Source organism: Grampus griseus (assembly GCF_964374135.1).
Source record: "Grampus griseus genome assembly, chromosome: 15".
Classification (NCBI taxonomy): domain Eukaryota; kingdom Metazoa; phylum Chordata; class Mammalia; order Artiodactyla; family Delphinidae; genus Grampus; species Grampus griseus.
The window spans coordinates 76,548,268-76,560,944 of NC_139009.1; the positions used below are offsets into that span (position 1 = coordinate 76,548,268).

The 12,677-nt window shown below is 57.4% G+C and overlaps 1 protein-coding gene across 1 annotated transcript in view; it reads left to right on the forward strand.

The window, feature by feature from the left end:
• Positions 1-2,705, forward strand: part of PAX8 (paired box 8) — a gene marked incomplete at its 5' end in the record, with an annotated part of 57,882 nt that extends 55,177 nt beyond the window's left edge. Inside the window, 2 exons of the mRNA XM_082672766.1 lie at positions 102-188; positions 1,634-2,705. Of these exons, the coding sequence (XP_082528892.1) occupies positions 102-188; positions 1,634-1,710 (164 nt within the window). The 3' untranslated portion in view covers positions 1,711-2,705. The remainder of the gene's footprint in view (positions 1-101; positions 189-1,633) is intronic.
• Positions 2,706-12,677: the final 9,972 nt, after the last annotated feature.

Genomic DNA, 12,677 nt, shown 5'->3' on the forward strand with positions numbered 1-12,677 from the left:
GAGGAGGACTTGCTCGATGCCTGCCCTGCAGACCCTTGTCCCCCATCCCCAGCCTTCCATTGGTGCCTCCACCTCATGGGTCTCACATTCTCTTCCCACAGGAAGCGAATACTCTGGCAATGCCTATGGCCACACCCCGTACTCCTCCTACAGCGAGGCCTGGCGCTTCCCCAACTCCAGCTTGCTGAGTAAGTTGCCTCTGGGGCCTCCCAGGCCCTCTGCTCTGCGGGGAGGAGGGGTGCAAGGCTGAGCCAAAAGTTGCCTGAGACCTGAGAGGCCCCAGTTAGATGGAGCGCCCAGGAAGACAGGTGTTTTCCGTCATCCGAGCAGATAGAGGGAAGGCAGGGTACCGGGTTGCCTGGGAGAAGAGGCAGAAGGAAGAGAGACTTGCGTGCACCACTGTCTCTCTTCTCCATCTTCTATTAAATCTTTTGTTTTGTGTAAGATTCAGGGCTCAGGCTTTGGGAGGGCAGTGGTGAGTGGACTCCAGAAAAATCTTGGAGGGGAACTGCCTTCCTTCAGGGACTTAGAGTCCCACAGCTGCAGACGCTGTCGCAGGGGCGCCCTGTGGGAGTGCCAGCTGCCCCTCTGCCGCGGAGCACCCTGATTGCAAACAGTGCCATCCTGTTGCCCGCATTAACCATCTAAGCAACTCAAAGATACTCACGATTCAGCACCAGAGCCCTTACACAGAAATCCTCTGTTCCACCACATTCCTGTTGTTTGGCTTGAGATACGGACAGCCTTCAGGAGGAACAGAGAGTGAGCTGTGGAGCTGCTCATCAGCCCCTGTCTCCCCCCGGGCCTGGGCTGGGTAGAGAAGCTTTTCAGGAAACCAGGCCCCTTAATGGGGAACGTGAGGGATCCCACTGGAGTCTCCGTGAGGGATGGCCTTAAGGGTCTCAGAGCAAACCTGAACCGGACAGAAGCCGCAGTGCAGTACGGCCAACCGCAAGGGCGCCGTCGCAGGCCTGGCAGGACCATCCATTCCCAAGACGCCCCCTCTCCTCCTGTTACCTCTTGTTGTTCCAGAAATGACTAGGAGGCTGGCTGAGCTGGGTTCTGTTTGCCAGATAAGTTCAAGCCACGCTTCTGTTCAATGTAGCCGGAAAGGCTGACGGCATTGAGACATGCCCTTCCCACGGAACTTTCCCGGGCTGCCCATCCTGCAGGTGTGCACAGCTGCCCGGTGCAGGCCCTCAAATGTGCATCCCCCTCGACCAGTCAGGACCCAATCCCCCTGCTTCCCAAGAAGAAGATCCTCTGACCTCGCACGTTTTGGGCAAGGCTGGGGAAAGCCCCAGTGATCTCCCCGCGTGAACTTGGTTCTTCAGGGTTCCAAATGTAACTGCTCTCTCTTGCCCTCTCCCTGATACAAGGGTGTTGAAGGTCAAAGGAGTCATGGCGGGAGGGGCAAGAAGCCACTGTTCTCCTTCTGGCCAGAAACTCAAAGGTGAGGCCAGAGAAGGAGGAAATAGGGCCAGAGAGGAGTTAATCTTTGATGATCAGATAGGCCCGAGGGATCAATGATTAACTTGTGCTGTCTTAAAGGTTGGCAGAGGCAGGGAGAGTCTGTGGTGCAGTTTCCCCTTCTGACCAGCAGTGTTGTTGTTCTTTTTTCGAACGTGTCCAGGTTCCCCGTATTATTACAGTTCCACAACAAGGCCAAGCGCGCCACCTACCACTGCCGCGGCCTTTGACCATCTGTAGTTGCCATGGGGACAGTGGGAGCGACTGAGCAACAGAAGGACTCGGCCTGGGACGGGCCCCAGAGAGTCACACAAAGGAATCTTTATTTATTACATGAAAAATAACCACAAATCCAGCATCACGGCTTCCTCCCCGTGTGGTTGATTTAATGAACCATGAGAGACCGGACGACGTTGGAGAAGGCCACGCTGTCCTCCAGGACTCCTTAATGAGGGGCAGGAGTCCCAGGGGGACAGAACCGTCCCGTTCCAAAGAGACAAAATTGGAGGAGAAGTGGGGAGAGAAGAGGGGACAGCCAGAGGCTTGAGAGGGACGGCACATGGGGCCCACAACGGGGTCAGGGACACACAGAGGCACCTCTGTGGCCCCATCACCGACACGCTCTAGCGGCCGCGGGCTGTAAGTGCTTCGGTCCAGCCCACGAGCCACAGCGGGTGCGAAGGCTCTCCCGCACCGCCGCCCGGAGACGCACCACCTTCTCTGGGCAGCTTGCTTGGCGCTTTCCACTCCTCTCCCTCTTGGCCCACAGGCTGAACCCTGGGTCCAGCCAACCAGGAGCTCTGCCCGGCGGTCAAGGAGCTCCATCCCAGATGCTCCCCACCACGGAACCACCCCTTGGCGGCCAGACCTCAGCCTGGCCGAGCCTATTGCAGCTTGAGACAGACATTCCGAAGCCCCCGGGCTCCTGGGGGTGGGGTGCAGCCCTGCCCAGGGCGGAGCCAGGCACAATGGCTGGGGACCCGCCTCCCCTCCCAACAGCCCTGCCGAGCCCACAGCTACCCCCCAAAGCCAGCCATGGCGGTTTCCTCTCTGGCTCCCACCGTGCCCGCCCTCCGCTCCCCAGGCCCGACTGTAAATACTGTAAATGAGGGTCTGCTTGAGCCCAGCTGCCGTCTTCCTCTCAGTGAACTGTCTCCCTGCCATGTCGGGCTTCTCCCCCTGACGCTTCTTTTTTTTTTTAAAGATAACCACCACTGCCACAAGACTCAATAAACCATTACTCTTGGTCTCCAGCTTTGGGGTTGGCTGGGGAAGGAGGCACCCCAGGACTGGGTTTTTTCTCCAGAGAACCTCAGAGCCCAGTGGCCAGCGAACTCACTTTGGGGGCCGGGCGTTGAGAGGACCACGAATGCCCAAGGGAGGGAGCCCCTGACTTAACATTCGCCCTCTGCCCCAGAGACATGTTCAGCCCCGGGCAAATCACGTATCCCAAGCTTTGACTGTGCCAACTCTGAGTAAATGCGAGCATAAAATAAGCACGTGGCCCGGTGCCCGGCCAATCACAGACTCCCCACAGGTAGTTGCTGTTGTTATTAACAGGAAGCCAGAGAATCCGCCGGGAAGGTTGGAGGCAGATCCGGGAACAGCTCTGCGCTGGAGCCCACATAAACAGCTCTTAGGATCCCTGAGGTGTGAGAGGAGGGAAGGGAGAAGACAGTTCCTGGGCTCTGCCGGATGGGGCCTCACGTAAATTAAGCCGCCATTTGCCCTCTTTTACATATGGAGAAACTGAGGCTCAGAAAAAAATGAAATAACTTGCCCAAGGCAGGAAGTAGTAGATTCAATCAAGTCCTCTTACCTTAAGTCCAGCACTTTCACCCAACAGCACAGGGCTCTCATCAGGGATGCCAGGGGGGTTCTAGACCCCAGGGAGGTTCTGAGACTGCCACCGAGAGTTTAATATTTTTGGGTTTGGTTCCTAAGTATTTGGCAAGACTGTGCAATCAGGAAGCTGAGGCCAGGAAGGGGTGAGGGAGCTACTCTAAGGACTTAGGACAACCCCCTTCTGTGAAATTTTAGAGGACAAGTCACAATGGTGACTGCCAGGTCTCTGCCTCCAAGAGGGTGCCTGGCCCACCAGCGGCTGCCTGGTGTCTGCGTGGACCCTCTCCGTGAGGGACCCAGCTGGAGCCGGGGGCAGGATGCCCAGATTAATGCCGACAGCTGGGCAGATAACAGCTGAGGTTGAGTCAGGTGGAGGAGGGGCTTCCTCATCCCCCACTAGCACCGCAACCAGGGGCTCCCAGGCTGGGAGGGCAGCGGCTGAGAGACAGGCCTCTGACCTCCCTGGTCCTCCCAAAGGAGAGGCAAGGAATGCTCGCTGCGGATGGCATAGACGAGTGGGCCCCCCACAAAGACCAGTCCCCGTGACTTCTGAGCGGATCTGAGATGAGGCTCAGTTTCCAATAACAGGATATTCCTCCAGCCACGAGCAATGGTGGCAGGACTGCATCCCATTATATCTGGGTTCCTGAGAGCCCTAAGACAGTCCCCACCCAGGAATCACCTTGAGGTGGATGGTGCCCCCCCAGAGCCTGCAGAGCGATCCTTCCTATTCCCAGCCAAACCCTTTCTGGGGACCCTGGTGCGCTGGCAGCCTCTCCAAGCCCTGAATGACAAAGGGACCTGGGCTGCGCTTTTGCAGGCTGACCGCGGTTCAGCGCTCCCCTTCCTTCTCGGAGGTGAGCTGAGCCCCCCGGGACACTCTGCTCAGAGCAGACGTTGGTGAGTGTGCGGCAGGTCCTGGCCAGTAGCGCTCCAGACACTCCGTCCACAGTCAAACCACGGGTCCCCCTTCGGGGCTTGGAAAATACAGCCGTCTGTGTGCTTGGGGGGAGAGATGATCTCAGGTGCCCTGACATCAGGGGTGGTGTTGGGACAAGTTGGCGAGGTACATGACGGGGTCGTGGTGAAGAAAGAGTATGAGGGGAAGGGCGGGGAGGACAGGTGTTGGGAGGCACAGGTGAACAGGAAGCGGCTTTCCTGCTGGGGAGTGTGGGAAGTATCCGTGGGTAGCTGCGTGGGAAGTGGCAGAGAGGTAGTTTACTCTGTAGCAGGGTCGAGGCCCTGGGTTTTCTGAAGGCATATGCGAGCAGTGCGTGTGTCAGTGGGAGAACTGGGGACGAAGCCTGGGCCCGAGGCATTCCCAGGGCAGCGAGGGCCCTGCCTCACTGCCCCCCCGCCACGCCCCATCCCCACTGCACCCTGGAACCATCCCTCTCACTGCCTGTGTGGAGAGTCCTCCTCAGCTTTCCAGGCCCTACTCCCCGGTCTGTCATCCCTACCCTTCCTCCTCCAGCGGCCCCTGCCCTCCTGGCATTGGCCAGGAGAGCCCGGGGTGCCTGGAGCTCAGCGGTCTGTGTGGGCCAGGCAGCTCCTGCGTGGTGATGCGTTTCCTGCTGGGAGACAGAGCAGCTAGAACCCTACCTGGGCCCACCAGGTGGGGCAGAACACACCTTTCTAAGGTGGACTGGAGCTGCTGTGACCCTCTGGCCCCTACCCCATGGCCTGCGGCAGGGGGAGGCAGAGGCAGCTAGGAGTCCTGCCCCAAGGCCAGCCCCTCCTGTCTCTTCGCCAATATTCTTGGCATTGGTTGTTACTAAAAAACACGTACCTTCTGCCCGTCGTGTGCCAGAGACACACTCAACCCTCACAACAACCTCAGGTGAGAGGAGAGTGTGGCCACAGTCTACAGATGGGGAAGTAGGAGGCCAGAGAAGGTGAGGGGCTTGCGAAGGTTTCCCCCCTCCCGCTGTCCTCACCATCCTCCTGGCCCCCTCCCCAAACACTCACAACTTTTCCCACCAGCGTCTTCCTAAGGCTCGTCCTTTGCGGGTGGGCACAGGACAAGGGGGCTGGAGACCTCGGGGTCCCGAGTCAGTGCCCTGAGCTTCAGCGGGGATTGGCGCTCCCTCCCTGGCCCTCCCTGAACTCCCCCATCCTCAGAAGATAGAATCACTCTTCTCCCATAGGCTTAGTCTCTGTCTGTTTACAAAACTCATTCCCATCCATTTGTGTCTCCGATTCTGCACATCGGCCCCGTTTTGCCCTTGGGGAAACTGAGAGCAAGAGATGACTGGATCTTTCAAGGTCGTTCAGAGGAGCTGGGGCCACAGCCCGACCCCTAATCTAAGGCCAACTCTGCATCCCAATCTAAGTCCTTGAGTAGCTGGATGTGGCCAGGCTTCTGCAGAGACCTCAGGCTCCCATCACTTTGTAGGGAGGGACAGAGTTATGGGGCCGCCTCCTTGACCCTTAATGTCCCCCCAGGCCGCCCCTTCTCCAACTTTTAGGGTCATAAAGCATTTCCACCGCAGGCAGGGGTCTGATTGTTCCTCTGCCTCAGTTTGTGAGACACCCGCAGACAGGGAGTGACCCAGCCTGGTACCTGCAGCTGCCGCGGTGATTGTGATGAAAGCATCCCGGCCCACAAAGGCCGCCTCCTCTCTTTCCCTCGCACCTTTCTCTTTCCTTTTCCCACCTCTTTTAATCTCAGCAGTCCCTCTTCTGCTGAGTCCGAAGCAATTATTCCTTTGAGAGACCTTTGTGTCTGCAGTGAATGGTGGGGAGGGCTTAGACTTTCCCCGTGTCTGCTCAGAAATGCTGGAAGCATTTCTCCCTCCTTCCATCCCTTCCGCTTGCTTTCTTACTCTTCTCATTACTTTATTCTCCTCCTCTGGCTCTTGGGGGCTCTCGGGACACGGATGCTGGAGGTCCTTATCTCCTGATGGCAGATCCCGATTCCCTACTGCTCCCTGCTCGAGCGCATGCACCCACACACACCACCAGCAACCCCATCGCCACATCTCTAAGCCCCTCAAACCAAACCCGGTGCCTGGCTTCCTGGACAAAGCTGGAGGGAGCAAGGAAGGCCGGTCCCCGCCCCGGCAGCATCCTCCCCGGACGTCCCCCTATCTCCTTCTCTCGCTGAGCTGAGCGGCAAAGGCTAAGCCCCAGCTGCTGAGAGGCTGCCCTGAGATTTGGGGCGAGGGCTGGGGGAAGTGGGGCTTTGTTTTGGGGGAGAAGGGAGGTCAGGGCCCAGCTCCTCTGCATCTGTACCCGGTGGCAGCCGGCCAGGCTGGGGAGGGAAGCGCTGCCTCCGGCTCTCCCAGGGAAATGTGATTTCCCCTTGAGTGAAGCAGACTGTGCAGTGTGGAAATTGGCTCTTTTCTGAGTGAGTGGCGTCTGTTCTGGAGTCGGGGGCGGGCTGGGGCCCACGGGAGGCCGCGCTGGCCCCCGGAGTGAGCCCGGAGCAGCCATGTGCTGAGAACTCATTAGGGATAAATCAAACTAGTACCAGCATGACGCCAACTCCCTTCCCCCCACCGCGCCTCCCGGCGCCCCCCTCCTCTGAGACGCCCCACTTCCCCTCCCCCTCCTCTCCAGCCAAGGCATCCTCCCCCGTGTAACGGGAGCCCAAGCCCACACGTGCGTGCGCACCATCACACACGCAGCCCTGCCTCGAATGAGAACCGCTTTCATTTACAAATAAATCTTTTTGTTTGTTTTAGATGTGTTTGCTTTTTACAGGGAGGCGGGCGTTAGTTAGCTTCCCTAACAGCCCAGGCCTGGGAACTCACATTCCCCTCCAGCCCACCCTTCCACTGCCATCAGGCCCCGGTTTTCACGTCCTGCTCGTGCCTCCTGGGGGTCCTGAGTGGAGGCCCCCAGCTGTGGGCAACGTTGGTTCCCCCCATACACCCCCTGGGGAGAGGAGTGCACCCCCGTGGGCCCGGCCAGGAGAGCATCCCCCAGCCCACCCACACGCCTCCCCAGGGGACCTTGCTGCGGCAAAGACATTGTTCATCAGTACGGGTGAGCTCGGTCCGAATGGAAACTTACTTCTTCACCAAAGGGAAGAAGTGAGAGAAAGAGAAGAGGGTAAGAAAGAAGGAAGCGGGGGCAAGGCCCCTTGGCCGCGGTGAGGACTGAGGCTTTACTTGTAGGAAGTACAGCCACGCCCTCCCCCTCTATGCTGATGATGGCGATCAGGGAAAGGGCCTGCTGGCCAGACATTCTAGGGGCTGAGGTTGTGGTGTCGCTGGAGCTGTTAGTTATGGCAATCGTAACACCTCTGTTTACCCCCCTGGGGGACAGCGTTGCTCCAGAGCTCAGGCCTGGGTGTGGGGCTGTGTCCCCGCCCTGGTTGCCTCCCCGGTTGGCAACCCCAGGGAAATCCTCAGCTGCGTAAAATACGTGGCTCGGGCCAGAACGATGTCCAGCCGTCACACCGTGATTCAGTGGCCACCTGGGCAGTGAAAGGCATTACGGGACTCATCTGACTGGTTCAGGTATGAAGCCCTCTTTCGACCAAATTCCCCTGGTAATTTTCCATCAGGCAAACACCGTATTTCCATATGCGGAATCCGGTCTCTGTTCGGGGTGGGGTGGGGGGTGGTTGGCTTCTGGTGGCCCACCCACCCAGGGCCCTGGGCTCCTGCCTCAGCTGGCTGGGCTAAAGCCAGGCTTCCAGAGGATTCCAGGCTGGGACAGAAATCAGAAACCTGAGCGAAGTGAATTAGCCACAGTTCATACAGCCTGGGGCCTGAGAAGGCCTAGTTCTCACATTCACTGATTCACCTGTTCATTCAGAAATAGTTCCTAAACCCCCCCGTTCTGTGCCAGACCCCGTGATAGGCACCTAGAAGGAAACAAGATGAACTGGACGGGATCATACCACCCCCACCGTCACCCAAAATAAAAACAAGGAACTTCAGAGCTTTTATTTAAAAAATGAGACTTATAAAAGTCAGTATAGGGCAAGACGGGAAAGGGATAAAAGCCAAAAGAGAGGGGACATAAAGTGCTGTCCGGTTTCAGGTAAGATTTGCAAAATCCCTCACGGCCCTCCCAGGCCTTTCTTGAGCATCCGTAGCGTCTTCAAGACGCAGCTCTAAGAACACTGACTGCAAGCCCTCAACCTCGGGCCTGAAAAGGGCTATCGTCCTGAGCTTCTGGGTCCCACCGAGGGCTAAGGAGGGCGCTAGGCAAGAAGACTCAACGTCGAGGAGACTCACAACATAAGCGTCCTTTCCCAAACACCCTCTCACCCCACGGCAGCCACTGGGGGCCTGCCCCCCCCACCCCCCGTGACTAACTAGAACCTGATGGCCCCGGTCTTTCTCTGAGCTGCATCTTTGTTGCTACAGTGGGAGCGGGGTCGGGGTGGGGGTGGGGCGTGAGGGGATGCTCAGGGCCTCACTTCCCTGCAGTCCTGGCTGGTCCCCCTCCTTCCCATCTCAGTAACCCCCTGCACCCTGACCACAGGTCCAAGAACTGGAGGGAAGGGAGGATGAAGAAGGTCCTGGGTAGAGAGGGTCGGGAAGAGGTCCGGGAGAGGAGGCGGGCGGATGGCACGTGGCGGGGAGACACCCCCTGGCTGTGAGGTCGACATCTCCATCTCCTGGGTCCTTCCCGGCTATAAGCTCCGGCTCGGGGTGGTTACGGGGACCGGGGCCTTGGGGACACGCCTCACCTCTGTGACCCGTTCCCCCATGCACATTTGCACCAAGCTCTCCTTGGAGGATGAAGGGAGGGGCATTTGGGGGCTGAAACACGACGATGGCAAGAGGAGAGGGCGTCATCGGAAAGGGACCAGGTGCCTTCTCCCCGCAGCCAGCCGGGCGGGGGTGGGCGGAGACCCAGGCCAAGGCTCGGGGCCCATCTGAGCATGTCGCCTGCTAAAGGAGGAGCGGGGGTGGGGGAGGGGAGGAAGGGGAGTGAATAAATAATGGAAAATAAAACTTCATGAAGCAGAAAATAAAAAGCAGATTATACAGATGTGGCAATTTGAAGGATCATTGCCTCTGTCCTCTTTCTAACTGCTGCATCTGGAGGTTTGAAGCACCTTATCCCCTCCCCTCCCTCTGCCAGGTCCCCGCCTGGCTGGAGGTCCCTCCGCGTGCCTTGGCACCTGAAACACTCAGCCGGTGGCGTCTCCTAGCACCACACGCTGCTGCCCAGCCTGAGCCTGCGGGGCTGGGGCACGGGGTGAATGGGTAGAAGGGTGGGCCGGGCGTTTTGGGGTGAAGACCCGAGTGAGGGCTGACTGGGGAAAAAGGGGAGCATTTGTGAGAGCAGAGTGTGGGTGAGGACGGGGTTGGTTGTGGGGAGTCTGGACGGGCAGCGGTGACGGAAAGGAGCCTGGATGGGCGGGAACAGGGGGAGGATTTGGCTGGGGCCTGTGGAAGGTCACCCCTTGCGAAAAGGGGGTTTGGATGAGGTTTGGCCCGAGGGTGAGATCCAAACTTCTGTATCTTCGTGCCAGCAGCTTCTTTCTCGTCTTCATCAAAATTCATTTGTTAAGCTTCAATTTGACACCGTGCCAGGTGCTATATAAACAGACATGGTCCCTGCCCTTAAGGAATTTCCAGCCTAAGACACACACACAAGCTGACATTTTGTTTATTTTATTTTAAATATTAATGTATTCCCACCTTGTTCCAGAGAGGATTTGAGACAGCTCACAGGAAATGCATGCAATAAATTAGTGAACTACAAATACGAAATAAAGCATCAGGAGCACAGAAAATATAGAACGGGTGGAAGAGTGGGTCCTGAGCGGCTGCACCTGAGGTGCAAATCGGCCTGGAGTCTCTTGGCGGCCAGGTGAAAGGGTTGTCACGGTCACTTGCCAGGCCTCATTCGCTCAGTGAGGGAGTCAGCGCCTCTCTGTGCATGTACTTCCTCCCCACCCTGTCTGTGTCACACCAGATGGGGACAAAGAGATCCAGAAAACCAGAAGCTTCTACCTGACACCCAAGGTGAAGGCAAAGGCCCATCTGGCTCAAATCTCTTCATCATCCTGGCATGTTGGCTTTCAAAGCAATGGACGACCTGTCACAGAATCATTCATAGAAAAAGGGAGTCAGCCGGGGACAGGTTTAGGGGAGATGATCCTAAGTTCACTCTCCCGTGTAATGAGTAACATCTGTACAGAAAGTTACCATTTCCAGGAGGATTGGTTGAGGGACCACGTCCTGCAGACAGAACTCCAGGTCTGAAACTCAGAGCAAAGATCAGGACTGAAACCTTAGGTTTGGAGACTCTTCCCAGAAGCTAAAGCGACAGCCCTGTAGTCAGCCAGGTGAGATCTCTGAGAATCCCCCTGGCGAAAAGGCTGAGTTCAGGCTGGGCCGCGGGGAGGTTACAAGCGGAGAAAAGACAGAAAAGAACATGCAAGAAAGTAGAAGACGAACCAGGAGAACGTGGCATTCCGGAAGCCCAGGGAGGATGAAGTTTTGAGATTTACCTTTTTCAACACCAGGAGTCAGGCCCTGGGATACGATGGAAAACAACCAGCCCTGTTCCCGCCCTTGGGAGGTTTATGTTCTACTGGGAGCAAAAAGACAGGAAAGACAGGAGGGGAGGGCAGGGGAGGGGTGTAGAAAGTTAGGCTTTGATGTGATAGGGAATAACGGGGGGAGAAAGAGTCAAGGAAGGCTTCACGGGGGAGGTGGCATGTGGACGGCAAGGGATTTTGCCTCTTCCCAGTCCTAGCACTCCGAATCTCTCAGCAGATGTTCCCCCCTCCATCCTTTGGGTGGCATTGCCTCCACACCCCACCCCCATCTCGGAAGGAGGCCTCTGATTACCTTAGGCCCCTAGTGATTGGCTCAGAGGTGGGCACGTGGCCCAAGGTATGTTGCTCAAAGAGACTCTACCCTGGGGCTTCCCTGGTGGCACCGTGGTTGAGAGTCCGCCTGCCGATGCAGGGGACGCGGGTTCGTGCCCCGGTCCGGGAGGATCCCACGTGCCGTGGAGCGGCTGGGCCCGTGAGCCATGGTGCTGAGCCTGCGCGTCCGGAGCCTGTGCTCCACAATGGGAGAGGCCACGACAGTGAGAGGCCCGTGTACCGCAAAAAAAAAAAAAAAAAAAAGGACGAGACCCTACCCTGGACTTGAGATTGAAATTTCCAACGAGCAGATACTCTCTGCGCGCTAGATTTGTACCAAGAAGAGGGAGTCTTGAGCTCTTGGGGCACCTCGGTACCGTGAGGGTTGCCCCTGTCCTCCTAGGCCTGGGAGAAGAACAAGAGAGAAACAGGTTCCTGGCTCAGTGTGGAGCCCGACCTGGACACAGACTGTCCAGTTACTGGAGCTGAACAACGTCCTATTCTGCTAAAGCCCATGTGAGTTTACATCTGTCACTTGCAAAGTCCAGGCAGAGGGAGAGCTGAGTGCAGAGGCCCAGCCTCGGAGCAGGACCCCATGTTTGAGGGCAGAATGTGAACCGGAGTCCAGAGGCGGGAGGGTGCCTGAGGAAGGCCGGCGAGGCCGGTGCTAATAGCTAACAGGCTTTCCTTCTGTGCCAGGCATTGTTCCGAGCTGTTTACGTGCATAATTTCACTTAATCTTCACAAGGACTCTGTGAGGTAAGTAGTGCTATTATCCCCATTTTATAGAGAAGCAAACGGAAGCACAAGAAGTTAACAAACTGGCCAGATCACACTGGGCCTTGTGCGGGTTCCACAGATCAGGGCGCACATGGGGCCAAAGGTCGCTGAGAGGTGAGGAAGCTTGATGACTGAGGGTCGTAGGTGGGGAGCAGTGGCTGGAGGCCAACATGCCAGGTGTGAACGGGACCAGGGGAGGGAGGGAAAGGGCTGGCAAAGACCACACATCCGTGGACCTCGGCTACAGGCAGCAGACGGTCAAGTGCAGGCTCTTCTTTTTCCTCCCGATGGCGATACTTCAAGTTGTTTGCGAGGCAAGATAATGAAGGGGTAGAGCATAGGCCGAAAACCCAGATGGGACCCCTGAGGGTGAGGTCAGGGTAGGCAGGACATGGGGAGGGGGAGGGGTGTGGGCACGAGGGAGGGGCAGGGTCAGTTCCAGGAATGCACGGAGCATCGCTTCCTCAGAAGGCAGGGAACAGGTGGAGATGGGGGCCAGTTAGATGCAGGATAGCTGGAGGCAAAGGTGTTGGCAGAGGGGGCAGTGGGAAGGGGCCCTTACGCAGAGTGTGGCATTCAGGACACCCCCTAAGTATGGGCAGCAAGCAAGTTGGGGGGTCGGGGGAAGGGAGAGGGATGTGGCCAGATGTGGATGGCCAGGTTGTCCCAAGGTTCCAGGGTATTCTCTTCCCCCCACCCCCTTTTTATTTTAGACTTACAGAAAATTTGCATGCATAGTATAAAACACCTCCAGGCCATAATCTACCCTATTCTAGGCTCACTTACTCAAGTC